Source organism: Beta vulgaris, chromosome 9, assembly GCF_026745355.1.
Source record: "Beta vulgaris subsp. vulgaris cultivar EL10 chromosome 9, EL10.2, whole genome shotgun sequence".
In the NCBI taxonomy this organism is placed as follows: domain Eukaryota; kingdom Viridiplantae; phylum Streptophyta; class Magnoliopsida; order Caryophyllales; family Amaranthaceae; genus Beta; species Beta vulgaris.
The window spans coordinates 38710186-38723939 of NC_079210.1; the positions used below are offsets into that span (position 1 = coordinate 38710186).

General features: G+C 33.9%; 1 protein-coding gene across 1 annotated transcript; it reads right to left on the reverse strand.

Annotated features, from left to right (window-relative positions):
- Positions 1-7034: 7034 nt before the first annotated feature.
- On the reverse strand, positions 7035-13079 carry LOC104903777 (G-type lectin S-receptor-like serine/threonine-protein kinase At4g27290). Its single transcript, XM_048636835.1, has 7 exons — positions 11322-13079; positions 11094-11210; positions 9944-10098; positions 8437-8647; positions 8077-8314; positions 7838-7988; positions 7035-7744 (listed from the first exon to the last, which is right to left on the reverse strand). Exons 1-7 carry the CDS (start codon positions 12601-12603, stop codon positions 7466-7468), a joined length of 2433 nt encoding a protein of 810 aa, XP_048492792.1. The 5' UTR covers positions 12604-13079; the 3' UTR covers positions 7035-7465.
- Between the last annotated feature and the right edge of the window lie 675 nt (positions 13080-13754).

Here is a 13754-nt window from a genome sequence, read left to right on the forward strand (position 1 = left end):
CGTTTCTTTCTCCCATGCTATATCATACAATGGATAAATGCATCCCTTATTTTCGCGTCCATTCCTTGCCAATTAAATTCCACTATCAGTTGTGCTCTATTAACTTTGGTATTTTTTTGGTTAAGGAAAATGAGAGGAAGAAACGAGAAAGAGAAAGAAAGCAACTAATTTTTGTAAATTTGATTTCATGGGAAGGGATGAGAAAGTCGTTGTATCTCTTTCTTCCTGAATTTAATTAAGGAAAAATTGTTAGAAACTACCTATTAAAGACACTTTTTTTAAAAAAACTACCTTATATCATGTTTATTTTACAAAACTACCTTATAAGTGGAAAAACTTTAAAAAGCACTACCCAATTCAGAATTTACTAACTATGGTTAACTACTCTATCCAATTATCCCTCTAATATAAGATTATGAAAATACCCCCTAAATTCAGTACGTTACAATATGATATCATCACTTTCTTGATCACTTGACGCTCTATCTCTCAAATATACATGTGGCAAGTACAAGCACACCTTCTCTTCCTCAAAAGTCAATCCCAAAAACAAACCAGCAGTAAAAGTGTCTAGTAGAGTAAGCTTTGCACCATCATCAAACCATATTCTTCATTATCATCAACGACATCAATTCATGACCAAAAACCCAATTTGTATCTGCTTTTGTTACTCATAAAATTAATTGGTGAAGCAAAAGGTTGGGAGAAGAAATTACGCAAACGATTTAAGGGGTATTCAATAGTTAAACGCTGTTGTGAGGGAGATTAACAAAGAGGGGTTGGGGTAAATTAAGGAGGTATTTTAGTAATATTATATTAGAGTGATAATTGGAGGAAATAGTTAACCATGATTAGTAAATTCTGAATTTGGTAGTGCTTTTTAAAGTTTTTTCACTTATAAGGTAGTTTTGTAAAATAAACATGATATAAGGTAGTTTTTTTAAAAAAAGTGTCTTTAATAGGTAGTTTCTAACAATTTTTCCTTTAATTAATGTGGGGAGTAAATTCGGCATCTTTCCTTTTGAAATCCTATATAATTTATATATGCTAGTATATTAAAGAGCTTGTCTAACAATACACGTCACATATTCATGTGGTACTTTTCTTACTTTACTAGTATTGCTCAATGTGTATAACAAAAGCAAATTGTCTTGCAATTGTATAGGTATAATTACCATTTCAACTAACAATTACCATTTTAGCTAATTTTTAATCATATTTCAAACGTCCCACGTTATTATATTCTAAATATTGAGTTTTCTTTATTACATTATAATAGAGAAAAATACATATCAAGTTTTGGTAAAAATACCATCCGGGCAATGCCCAAGCCCCAAAACTGATTTTCAAAATAAAAACGAAAGCTTCTTATTAGGGAGGATTGAATAATGGGAACGAGTTACGGGCTTCCACTTTGGCGGAGTCTTTACACATAAAATTGGAGGGAAATGTAGGAGCGGATGGAGAGGTAAAGGGAAAGCAGGGAAAGGTGAGCTCGCACTTTCTATGCTAAGGTAAGGAAAGAAAATCTTCATAATTTCTTTCCTTCTCTTCAAACTTACTCTTTTATGGGGTGAGTATTCTGACACTCGTTGTATGATTTTCGGAGGTTGTTTTTTGAATGATAACTTGATTTCTTTGTCATACAAAGTGAGCCGTGAGGCTACACCCTTTTCCTCTAGCGCCGAAGCAAAATACTATGGTATTGTGAAAGTTCTTGTAGATGCGTGTTGGTTTCGTGATCTCTTACTTGAACTTCATTGCCCTATTCGGCATGGTATACTTGTACATTTTGACAATGTCGATCAGTGCTATCTATGTATAACATGTTGAGATTGATATTCAGTTTGTTTCAAAAAGGTTTCGTCGGGACAAATTTTGGTACTTCGTGTTCCTACAAGATATCACTTTGCGAGTTTTCACTAAACACCTACCCCTGGATCTTTTTTTGGAGTTCTATTATAGTCTTATTCATCCTTCTCTCAATATGACTGTGGGGTGTGATAGAGAATATATAAATATTCTTCATATCAGTTTAGGATATATTTATATAAATATCTATCTATATATGTTTCCTTATTCTAATAGGACTATTATTGTATACCTATATGGCTATATATATGATTCATAGGTGCTAGAAGCATTTTTGGTTTTCGAAATGGGTGCCCTAACCCTCCATCTATTAAGTATTGATTTGACCTAGTCGCACTACGAGTCTGGTGGTTCGAAAGTTGTTTTATTAATAGGTCAATCCACATTTTACTTAATTTTTTTTTGAAAGAGAAATTTCATTAATTGAAGGCCAAACGGCATCTACAATCGATGTTAAAGAAAAATAAGATACAATCAAGCAAGGTTAAATCAAATTTGGCTTCGAAAAAACTACAATGAACCAAATCGAGCAATACAGCAGCCCCCTTGGATTTGCTGAATTAAACAACTATTGATGAGGAAGTCTATCATTCTGACATAGTTTGGGAAGAACAATCTTGATCGAGCCATGTGCACCGCATCCGAGATTCCAATACCTTCATGTTGAGTCTCGAACTTCAACCAATGAGAACAATTTCTCATACCTAAAAACAAAAAAACCATACTCACAACTCCCATAGGGGAGAAGGAGATCTCCACAACAGAGGGTACTAAAAAAATCCCATAAAGAGATACTAATTTATTTAGCAAAAATAAAAACTGAAAACAAAAGAGGGAGAGGGGCTTGCCATGGATGAAAACATCCATGGCAGCCCCCAAATTGATGGAAAAAGGGTAAGAAAGACTAGGGTTTAGAGAGAAAAAGAGAGAGAGGGGGAAGGGAGCGGCTAAAAAAATAGCTACATTATAATTATTCACATTTTACTTAACTTATGTATTTATTTAAGGTTTTTTGTAAGAAAGTATCCTTATAAATTGCACTTTTTGCAAAAACTTAATTTATAAATTTTTTTATTAGAAAATATCTTTAAAACTTTTTTTATACTACCTTTCGCCGGAATGTGGAAGGTGAACAATTTTTCGATGTTGACCCCATATACAGGTCACATGACTTTAAATCATCTTCTTCGCACTTTATCCCGCCCTTCCCCCGCATTCACGAAAATCCTTCTTCGTCGTTTACATTTTTCTTGGACTTGTAATACAAAATGTTGTGGATACACCTTTGTTGTTGGATTAAAAGGAAAATGCAGTGCCATAGTGGGAACATATTACTGAGTTATAAAGAAAATCTTCTAATATGACAATTGACACTACTAATTAGGCGATCTGTTATCCAAGATTGGAAAAATAGCATATGTCCAACTATAGAAAACAAATAAACTTTAGAATCAACAAAGAAGAGTCCTATCACATGGATAGAGGTTCCCCCAAAAGTAGAAAGGGATGTTTAACCTTTTCTTTTCTTAAATTTTTTTGAAGCATCACCCTATTTGAGCAAAAAATCTTTAGGAGGTTAACCTAATCAGGACCGGCTAATGGCCTGTGCAAACAGACCATTAGCACAGGGCCTTATAATTTCAAGGGCCCCAAATTTTTCTAGAAGCCCAATTTCTTTTGGAAAAAACATGATCTTCCTCTTCCATCAAAGCTATAACCCAACAAGCAGTAAAAAGTAATTAAGAATTATATAGTGTTCGGCATTGAATGGCATGCAAGATTAATGCTAATACGTTTTACGGAGTATCTTTCTTCTCTTTCTCTGAAAAATTCCCATTGGTTTTTCTTCGTGAAATTATGATTTATACAGAGTACATATATATGAAAAAAAATACAACTTGCAATTAATATATTTGGTGGTTTACTTTCATGATTTCTTGGTAATTTCAGCTGAAGTCTCCAACTCAACTCAAAATTTGCTGGATTGTTACATATGAAATTTGCAGCATAACAACAAAAAGAGTTTTCATTTTCTTTATTATTTTATTTTCTTAATGATATTATATTTGAGTTTGAAACTTAGAATTTGAGAAGTAATTTTTTTTTGACATACTCAACATAATCGAAATTCAAATGTTAGATTCTACCTTTTATTTATAGAATGTTAGACAGTAGAATTGGTTTTTTGCTTTCGAATGTTTGAATTCTTAGACTCAAAGATTGTTAGAATGACAAGAATTTATTATTATAAGAACAAAAATACATATAGGAAGGAGACTAGGAGGTTGAATTTGCTTTTTATTTCTTTTTATGTCATACTCGGTAGTTTATAATACTGATTTATTTCTTGAGTTTTGGGTTTGTGTGAGATAATTTTAACCTATTACGTATTATCCATAAATGCTTTAAAAATATTATTCCATATATCTTGCATTTTTGCTTTGATTAAAAAAAAAAATTTCAAGGTTACTCAAAAAAATAATAATATAGGACCCTCATATTACTGAATAGCACAGACTCTATATTATTTGAGACGGCCATGAACCCAATCCAACTAAACAAACAAAACCTCTTAAAAGTGGGGAGAATAGTAGGAGAGTTCCATTCCTAAAGTGGTAAAAGATGGTTTTAAAAGTGGGGAGAATAGTAGGAGAATTCCATTCCAAAAGTGGTAAAAGACGGTTTACCTAGTTACCTAGCATTTCAATACAAGTCAATGGGTTGACAACTATATATAATCCATATGTTTTGGAATAGTCTAACTCTTTCAATTTTATATTCTCATAAGTACAAAATCGACCATTATTTTAATTATTTATTAATTAAAATTGTGAAAAATTCATAATTCTGAAAACATACTTCAAAGATCTAACACAAAGTCAGAAATATAATACTTTCTCTATTATATTATTTGGAAAATTCACATTAGTTGTTACACAAGCTTGTTAAATAACATTTGTTTGGAATTTATTTCCCAATCTGCATCCAAAAAAAAAAGGTAGTATTTTCTCAATATGTCTCCATCAAAAAGGTCCATTCTATTTATATATTGATTTTTTTTTTTTTTTATCATTTTCATATAGCTTCTTTAAAAAATGAGCTAAACATACACAACATGCTGCAGAATTAGTCAAACGCAGGAAGTAGCATTGTTGACTTGTTAAAGTCAATATTAGAAAAGTCAGATCACAGTAAGTTTACAACTTTTAAAAATCAAAGTACTACTACTTATCACATTATCAATAAATTTCAAATATTGACCGGTTTCTGGTAGCTGCTCTTGTTTCTAATTGTTTTATTTTAAGTTTCTATTTTGGTCTAAGACTCCACAAACCAACAAACTTTGAAGGCAAATTATACAATATCGGTCAATCATGGCATCCAGAGGAATGGATTGATTAGAGGATAGAGATAGTAAACAGAAGGATTTAGACCCAGAAATTTAGGACATCACTGATATTCTTATAAAATTGCATGACATATTTACAAGTGCGCGAAAATATTGTTAGTGTTTTCGAAAGCACTTGAAATCAGGGTCGTCTCATAAAATTAGGAGCTCTGTGCTAAATTAAATTATAAAAATTTGATTTTTTTGGTGAATAGGAAGAGATGGGAAAGTCGTTAATGGTTTTTTTTGGAGGATAGGAGGAGAAAAAAATATTAAATATGAATTTCTTTACATTTGCATCCAACATTACACTCTATAAAATGGTCTGTAATTAGAGTTAGGTTTTTTCCTCCTTAAGAGGACAACTAATAGAATTAGGCTCCTTATATTTTGGGAGCTCTATACAGTTGCTCGCCCTGCACATGACCTTAGCCGCCTCTGCTTGGAATTATGTGCTTCTAAAGACAATTTTTTTTTTTTACACATTTGTACGTGAATGAGCCAAATGTAAATGTGCAAATATATAATGTACAAAACATATGAAAGGAAGCACTATGGAGGTTTGGAGAACAGGAAATGAACATCAAATGATGAGTTGACTTTATCAAATTTCTGTGATAAAAATCAAAGCGATTACTGAAAGGGGAGTTGATACTGATACACCACCCTCTAGGAAGTTTATGAGCTAACTGTTTGATGAATTATTGGAGTTCGACTCAAAATTTCCATGTACCGAGTATAGCTAAGTTTCACTTGTAAAGCTCATGATAGGTTCTTTTTCATAATTTATTTTATACTTCCTCCGTTCTATAATAAGTGAAACACTTACTATTTTAGAACGTTTCAAAATAAGTGAAACATATTTTAAATGGATAAAAGAAAGTGACAAAATGACAAGAGTGTCCATCACAAACTTGTGTGGTTTGTTTTTCTCTCTCCTACTTTTGATAATAAAAAGGGTATTTTATGATTTTTTGGCTTTTGAAAGTGATGTTTATTAAATCTTGTGCCCAATCCCTATGTTTCATTTATTATGGAATGGAGGAAGTATATTATACTCCGTTTGTTTTTTTAAAATTTACACTTTTTTTTTTTGGTTATTTTTCTTCTTACTCTACACATTGTTTCATATGTCCCATCTATTTAATTTCTCCTCTTTTTCCATTTATGTCATTCAATTTTTAGTTTATCTCTCACTTATTAGTTTCTTGTTTCACTTTTTCAGTTTTACTCTCAATTTAGACTTTTATCTTGATTTTCCCTTAAACTGAAGTGGGTAAATTAAAAAAGAACGGAGAAAGTGGAGACCAATTTAAAATTAAATATAAAATGTGCACAAACTTAGTGAGCAGCTCAAATGAACTAGCAAAAACGTGATTTCTGCAAATTTCCTAAAGTAATTTTGAAACTCAAGTTGAGTTTTAACTCAAGTTCAAATTGTAAATTAATCTCGAAAATATAAGCAATGATTCTGCTCGAATTTAAGTGCAAACTATTATGAGGTGAGCGGATCAATCTGAAACTTAGATTTGGTTACTATGAATACAAAATTTACCCCAACCATATCATGAGTACAGTGTGATATGGGTTTCCTCCACTAACTATATCTATCTCAGGCTCTCTTTTCATACTCATGGAATGTGGGCCATATTAGATTATTATCACTGACCAAAAACAAATAATTTACAACATATATTTGAGCCAAAAATAACAATTTACAACACACATAAATATGTAACCTAGATTATAAAGAACAAAAAATTGTTCTAACCACGAGGAAATAAAAATATCCCCTGGTAGCAATATGAGGCATTAGAAACATATGGTGAAGTGTTTATAGTACAATTAGAAACTTTTTAGAAGAAGTCGAGAGAGTACAAAAATGACTACCTTGGACAGAGGGCTTACAATAACCAGAGCATGGGACAGTTATATGCTTGACATAAGAGAATTGAGGCATATAATCTACATAGACGACCATCAGAGATAATGTCTTGACTCATGCAGACGACCTCATCTGGTGGAGATTAAGGCTTTGACATTGTTATTGTTGCTATAGTATAGACAGTCAAGACTCAAGAGTGGTTCTGTCTCTCCAAAAAATATATAACTTGCTTTAGTTCCTAGAATCGGAACTCTGTCTGTTGATCCATTTTAGAAGACATTTTGACGTGCGGTTTCTGGTTGTATCTTGAATTACACATCCTACCTGCCAAGAAGCGATGTTATAGTGCAATCATTGGATCTTGATTCTTGTGGCAAACACCTTCCGATATAAAAGCCAGGCTCTTTAGGTTCAAGTAATTCACAATCACTGCTTAACATGACAGCAATGAGTGACGTGCTCGGTCTATCTTCCGGATGTTGCTGAACACATAACAGGCCGATTTGGATTGACCTCTGCAGTTGGTACGCATAACTCGAGTTCTGAATCAACGGATCTGCTAGATCCAAAGCTGTACCTTCTTTGAAAAGTGTCCATGCCTATACAATTTTCAAACACACTGTTTAAGACAACATAACGCCCTTTCAGAACATGATATTAACGCACTTCGTTAGAATGAAGACTTGTCTTACATGTCCAAGAAGGCTGTGATAGTGGTCTGGATGACTGAATCCTCTATTTTTCTTGCCACTTATGATCTCAAGAACTAATACTCCAAAACTAAAGACATCAGATTTCACTGAAAATAGCCCATCGATAGTGTACTCTGGAGGCATGTAGCCACTGCAGCCAATGAACAAAATATTAATATACTGGTAGGGATTGGAGTTGGGCAGAAAAACAATTTCAGATGAAAAAGGTTACTACTTACTATGTTCCAACAACTCGCATTGTCTGTGCTTCATCTTCATTTCCATTAAATGTTCTAGCCAACCCAAAATCAGAGATTTTTGGATTCATCTCGGCATCAAGTAGTATATTGCTCGCCTTGAGATCTCGATGAACAATTCTTAGTCTAGAATCTTGATGAAGATATAGAAGTCCTCGAGCAATTCCATTGATGATCTCTAAGCGCTTTGGCCAATCTAGCAAGTTATTGCTTGTTGGATCTGTTACACTTACAACTACTATAAGCCAAGTATATCATTTGGATTAATATTATTCCAATCAAGAGCACAATCATTGACTGTATTCTTATGAAAAATAGAAACAGATCTAAAGAAAGACATACCAAATATATAGCAGTCCAAGCTTTTATTGGGCATGTACTCGTAGATAAGCAACCGCTCTTCTGCTTCAACACAACATCCCGTAAGTCTCACAAGATTTCTATGCTGGAGCTTTGCAATAAATATAACCTCGTTCTTGAATTCGTCTAGTCCTTGTCTTGAATCCTTAGAGAGCCTTTTCACAGCTATCTCTCGTCCATCACTCAGCACTCCCTAACAAATTATTTGTACAGATTACAATCTTCCTGAATAAACTTTACATGTTTCATGGTTATAAATATGTTAATAACGTACTAAAAATGCTCAAAGCAAAGATTAATGCCTTGTTTAATCAAGCAATTAGACTACTAGAGCATCTACACAATTTCTTATCAGACATATATTTGACTAAGACAGGTGTTGTTCAGTTGGGGACATTTGATAAAAATAAGTTTTAGGGATGATCAAGTCCAATCAGGTGTAAGCATAAGATGAAACAGATCCAGTCAAGTCCAATAAAATCATGTCAGATGAGTTCAGGTAAGGAGAACTTGCCCTCAGAACTTTGTACTGCCACTGCTTGCATAAACATATCAATTTTATTGCACAATACAGTGTATGTTATCTTCAACATATCAAGGAAAGCTCCTGTTGGTTGGTCTTCTATACAAAAGCCTAAAGCTGCAAGAGGGTGTAATGTCATTGATATGGTTCTTTGGAACAAAGCTGTTGTGCTGAAATTACTTTGGGCTTTAGCTTTCAAGAGAGATAAACTTTGGGTTAGGTAGGTTCATGCTTACTACAGAAAAAGACAATCTATGAAGTGTTACTATTAGCAGTAACACTTGATATGGTTGTTGACGACGATCATTGGGTCAAGAGAGATCCTAGATATCATTGGAAGTTGGGAACTGAAATGGCAGGAGTTGAAAGAGTTGAATGGAGAAGGTTGGTGTGTATTGTGTAACAACAAAGCAACACTAAAGAAGTAAGTTTATTCTATGGTTGGCTTTGCAAAACAGACTAGCTACAGTTGCTAGTAAATGTAATGATAGAGAACGTACTCTACTTATCTTAGGATAAGTAAGATTTATTATCTTGTGATTACATGGGTGTGGCTGGATCTTGGAATACAAGTGATTTGGGAATTGGGATTGCCTTTGATGCTTTCCTTTGATCCTTAGGTTATTGTATTATCTTTCGTTTTTTGGTTATCAATAATATCTTCGAATTGCCAAAAGACAAAATATATCAAACTCCTTTTCAAAATCATTCACATCCAACTCTTGGCCAAATAATGCATGAAAAGTTTTCAGGAACTTGTTTTTAGTTTTTTGATCGGGGAAGTTATCAGGAACTGAAATGACAGGAGTTAGCCTCTTATTATCAGTCACTCTTTTACAATATCACCAATTTTTTTCTTTTCCTCTTTTTTCTCTTGCCGTTTCGAAGTGAATCAGATGGACTGTTCGTTAAATGAAAGCACTAATGAATGTAAATTATAGATGAAAACCATAAAAAGAAAGTTACCTTGTATACAGGTCCAAAGCCACCCTGTCCAAGTTTGTTATAAACGGAGAAATCGTTTGTAGCTTTAGCTATCACATCAAAAGCATATATTGGCAGCTCAGATTCTCCTTCATTGTTGTTATTAGTGCTGATTTTACTACTAGCATTGCAGTTTGCTGTCAAAAATATCACATGTAAATAACTTGAAGCCAAAATACCGCCTCTAACAATATAATTTGTTTGAAAATATTAGGAGTTGGATATCGATCATATATTTTTGATAAAGTAACTAGTTCAGTTCTAGTAGGATTTTCTTCTTTGCAAACAATATATTTGAGCTTTAAAATGTATTCCTTTTTTATATATCTGTGTCGTTAATTTTATCTATAAGTTCAAATAAAAATCCTTTCTCATTATTATTTTTTGTAATAACATCGATAAAAGGAATAAAGATAATGTCTAGACATTTTTTAGGTATATAAATGGGAGTATAGGGACCAACGGGACCACCCTTATCGGGACCACCTTTTCTCCTCTTAATGGTTGACCAACAGAATTAACAAGGGCTGACCAAAGTCTGACCCAAACTTAGTGCAACTTCTTAATTACTAAGCCCACAAAATTATATACGATATGATGTAGGTAACTTTTAGTGGAAAGTAGTAACACTAGATAGTTAAATAAAACCTAATACATATAAAGATAATAGATTTTCTTTTTAAATAAACAAAACATAAACTATCCTAGTAAATGAGTGAATAAGTACATCAAATTAGCTAAAAAACGAAAACACCAAAAGACTACAAAAGAACCCATTTGTATTTTTAAACACTATTAGTAGTACTAGTATGAGTATTTAGACCGTTTTAAACTTAATATCTACTGATCCTACTCTCATTGTTTTTGGCTCGGATATTCATATCTAGTAGAGTAGAGGGAGGGGGCTGGTCTTGGTCTGTCGTCGGTGTGAAGAAGCAATAGCAGGGGGATTTGGGTTTAAGCACGAAATCCGAAATCTCTCATCAAAAAACACAATATAATCAGGGTTATAGTTCAGTAGAAGATATAATCTTCGTATCTCCAAAACACTGATGGAAATTCTAATTTAAAAGGAAACAATAGTAGTTGAAATATTGAAAATAGCGGAAAAGCTATAATTCCACACAAATACCTTTGCTCTTCCGCCGCCTCCACAAAATATATAATGTAGCTCCACAGAGAAGCATCAAAGTCAAAACTGCTAAAGTGGCGCGTATAGAAATCCATAGTCGTTTTTTCTTATCACCACCTATACATAGATAAAAGAATATAAGATTTGTAAGTTCTACAATAACTAGAGTCGCAGCCCAGAAAATATCTAAATTCATGACAATATTAACAAACCCAAAATGGTGCATACCCAACTTTGATAAGGGCACCTTCACATATAAATCTTGTCCAGAAGCTGACAGAACTTTCACATCAATCACGGTATTAATCCACAACAAGCACCCACTTCCTCCATTAGTTATGTCTAAATTAGCATACGCCACACAGGAGCAATTCTGCAAGCACATTCCCCTACATTCGTCGAGCATCATTGTTGTATTATACCAGGAATATCTGGTGTCAGGCAATTTAACATGAGGATACTTGATGAACCCATGACTAACACTGCAATTCAATGGAGCACTACGAACACACCCATCCATCCAATTTCCTGCATTCCAATTTGTAACAGACTTGGGCACAAAACCATTCATGCATTGACATTGAGGATTGTTTGCAAGGTTACAACTACTAAAGGCGCCACACGCACCATAAATGTCGCAACTATCGTCAGGTTTCGAGAAGTACGTAGCCCAACCTTGTGTATGATTAATCCATTGTTGACGATGGATGTGTCCAGAGGGGTCCAATACTCTGTTAGTGACGAGTGAGAAGTTACCATAGACATAGTACATCTCCCTGTTATTCAAAACAAACTCAACTTCATTAGGAGAAAAAGTTGGTAGCCTACTAGTACTTGAAAACCAGAGACCATTCCATGGACCATCTCGAAACTGCACAACATTATCTCTCAAAAGGAATGGTTGTGGGTATCCTGTGGGATCAATCCGGTACGTATAGCTACCTGGGGAAGGATCATCGCTGCTTTTCCAGGAAGTTAGGAATCGATCCAACCCAGTAACGAAGTTCTTTCCCAACTTCATTCCTGGTAGCTGAGTATGACAGGGATAATCAAAACTCTGCCATAACATATTATCAAGGCTATCATCTTTTGAATCTCTGACAACAAGGTTCCCTGAGTCTAAAAGTTGCGCAACTGGATTTGATACTGATCTTGATGTGTTGCTAGACCATACCACTCCTCCTGTGCTGTTGACAAGTGTCAGAACAGACTGATTTGTCATCTGAAGAACGCCAAATGAATCAAGAAGTGGAGTCTCTCGATTGGCAACCCAAACATACGTCATGACTGAGATATTCTTGAACCAAATTCCCACATATCTTCTGGTGCTGCTGCCTGGACTGAAGAATCCCAGCTCGAAGTTCCCACCTGTGGAAACTAAAGTCTTATCATCATGGAGTGGTTCGATTGGAGTGACAGTATCCAGAGCAGTGGAGGTAATTACCATCAAAGAGATGAAAAAAATAATGAGTGACCAGAAAAGAAGGTGGGCATATGAAGCTGATTTCATCTTGCACAACTTTTGCAGGCGAAGGTGTGAAAAGCTGAAAATTATATTCAGGGGTTGTGGCCTCAATATATGCAAATGGTATGTAGACTCACTCCATTACATATAGCTTGAGGTTCACAAAGAAATATATTTAGTTAAACTGAAATTAAAATCAATCTCTCAAAGAGTTGTTCGAAGCCGTAATCCCCTCAATGACTAAATCAGCATAGCAATTTATTGATTTTGGCTACAAGCGAGGTTTTTCCAATCCTACTTAATCATCAAAGTGGAATAATAGTATCACAGGAATGGTTATTGTCTGTTCTGGGAATACATGAACCACACATACCATAATCATTAATCATATGGAAAATTGTACGTTAAAAAGGACCCACAACTGGGCTGACTTGAATACTTTTCTGTATAGTTGGAAAATCAATTCACAATCTTGCCACAAAAAAAAAAGAGACACGCTAAAGACAAGTCAATGGTTTAGTATAAAAGTAGACAATGTTGGGCACAAGCTTTTGTCAAAAATGGGCTGGAAAGAATGTGCGTTTTTACTACATTATATACTTCCTCCATATTTCAATACTTGCAACGTTTCCCATTTAGGAAGTTTATTGTTACTTGCAAGTTGCAACATTGACATTTTTTGGCCATATATCTCTTTCTCTCCTAGCAAATGGAAGTTCTTTTATCTCTCTTTATATCTCTTTCCTATCCTTGGTCCTTGTAGTAGATAAAGTAAATTATTTCCTCTCATTCATTCATTTATGCATAAAAATGGCGAGTTATGCAATTGAAATTGTTCTAGCAGTATTATATAGTGAAGATTATTTTATTTTTTTTTGATAAGAAGTGAAGATTATTACATTTACATTTGGCTGGTTAATAAAATATCCTTTTCTTGAAATGGTATTGTGGTTTGTAAAAGTTTTCTATTTTCCTGTAGGGAGTGTGCTATTGAGATGTTTTTCATCGCTTCTCTTAAAAAGATGTTCTTCTTTCTTTGCTATTTAGTGTATGTTCTTCTTTCTTTGACTTTTTCTATGGGTTTCTCAGTTTTCCAAAGACTTCGAAGTTTCTTTTTCTTACCAAGATAGTAACTTTCTTGCTCAAATTTCTCCATACAAGGTATTTTTCCACATCTCGTTCACTGTTCTTGAGGA

Coding starts and splice junctions, on each gene's coding strand:
- LOC104903777 (XM_048636835.1), bottom strand. CDS start 12,603: ATGAAATCAGCTTCATATGCCCACCTTCTTTTCTGGTCACTCATTATT. Junction 11,211..11,321: donor GGTGCCCTTATCAAAGTTGG/GTATGCACCATT, acceptor ATCTATGTATAG/GTGGTGATAAGAAAAAACGA. Junction 7,745..7,837: donor ATCACAGCCTTCTTGGACAT/GTAAGACAAGTC, acceptor AAAATTGTATAG/GCATGGACACTTTTCAAAGA.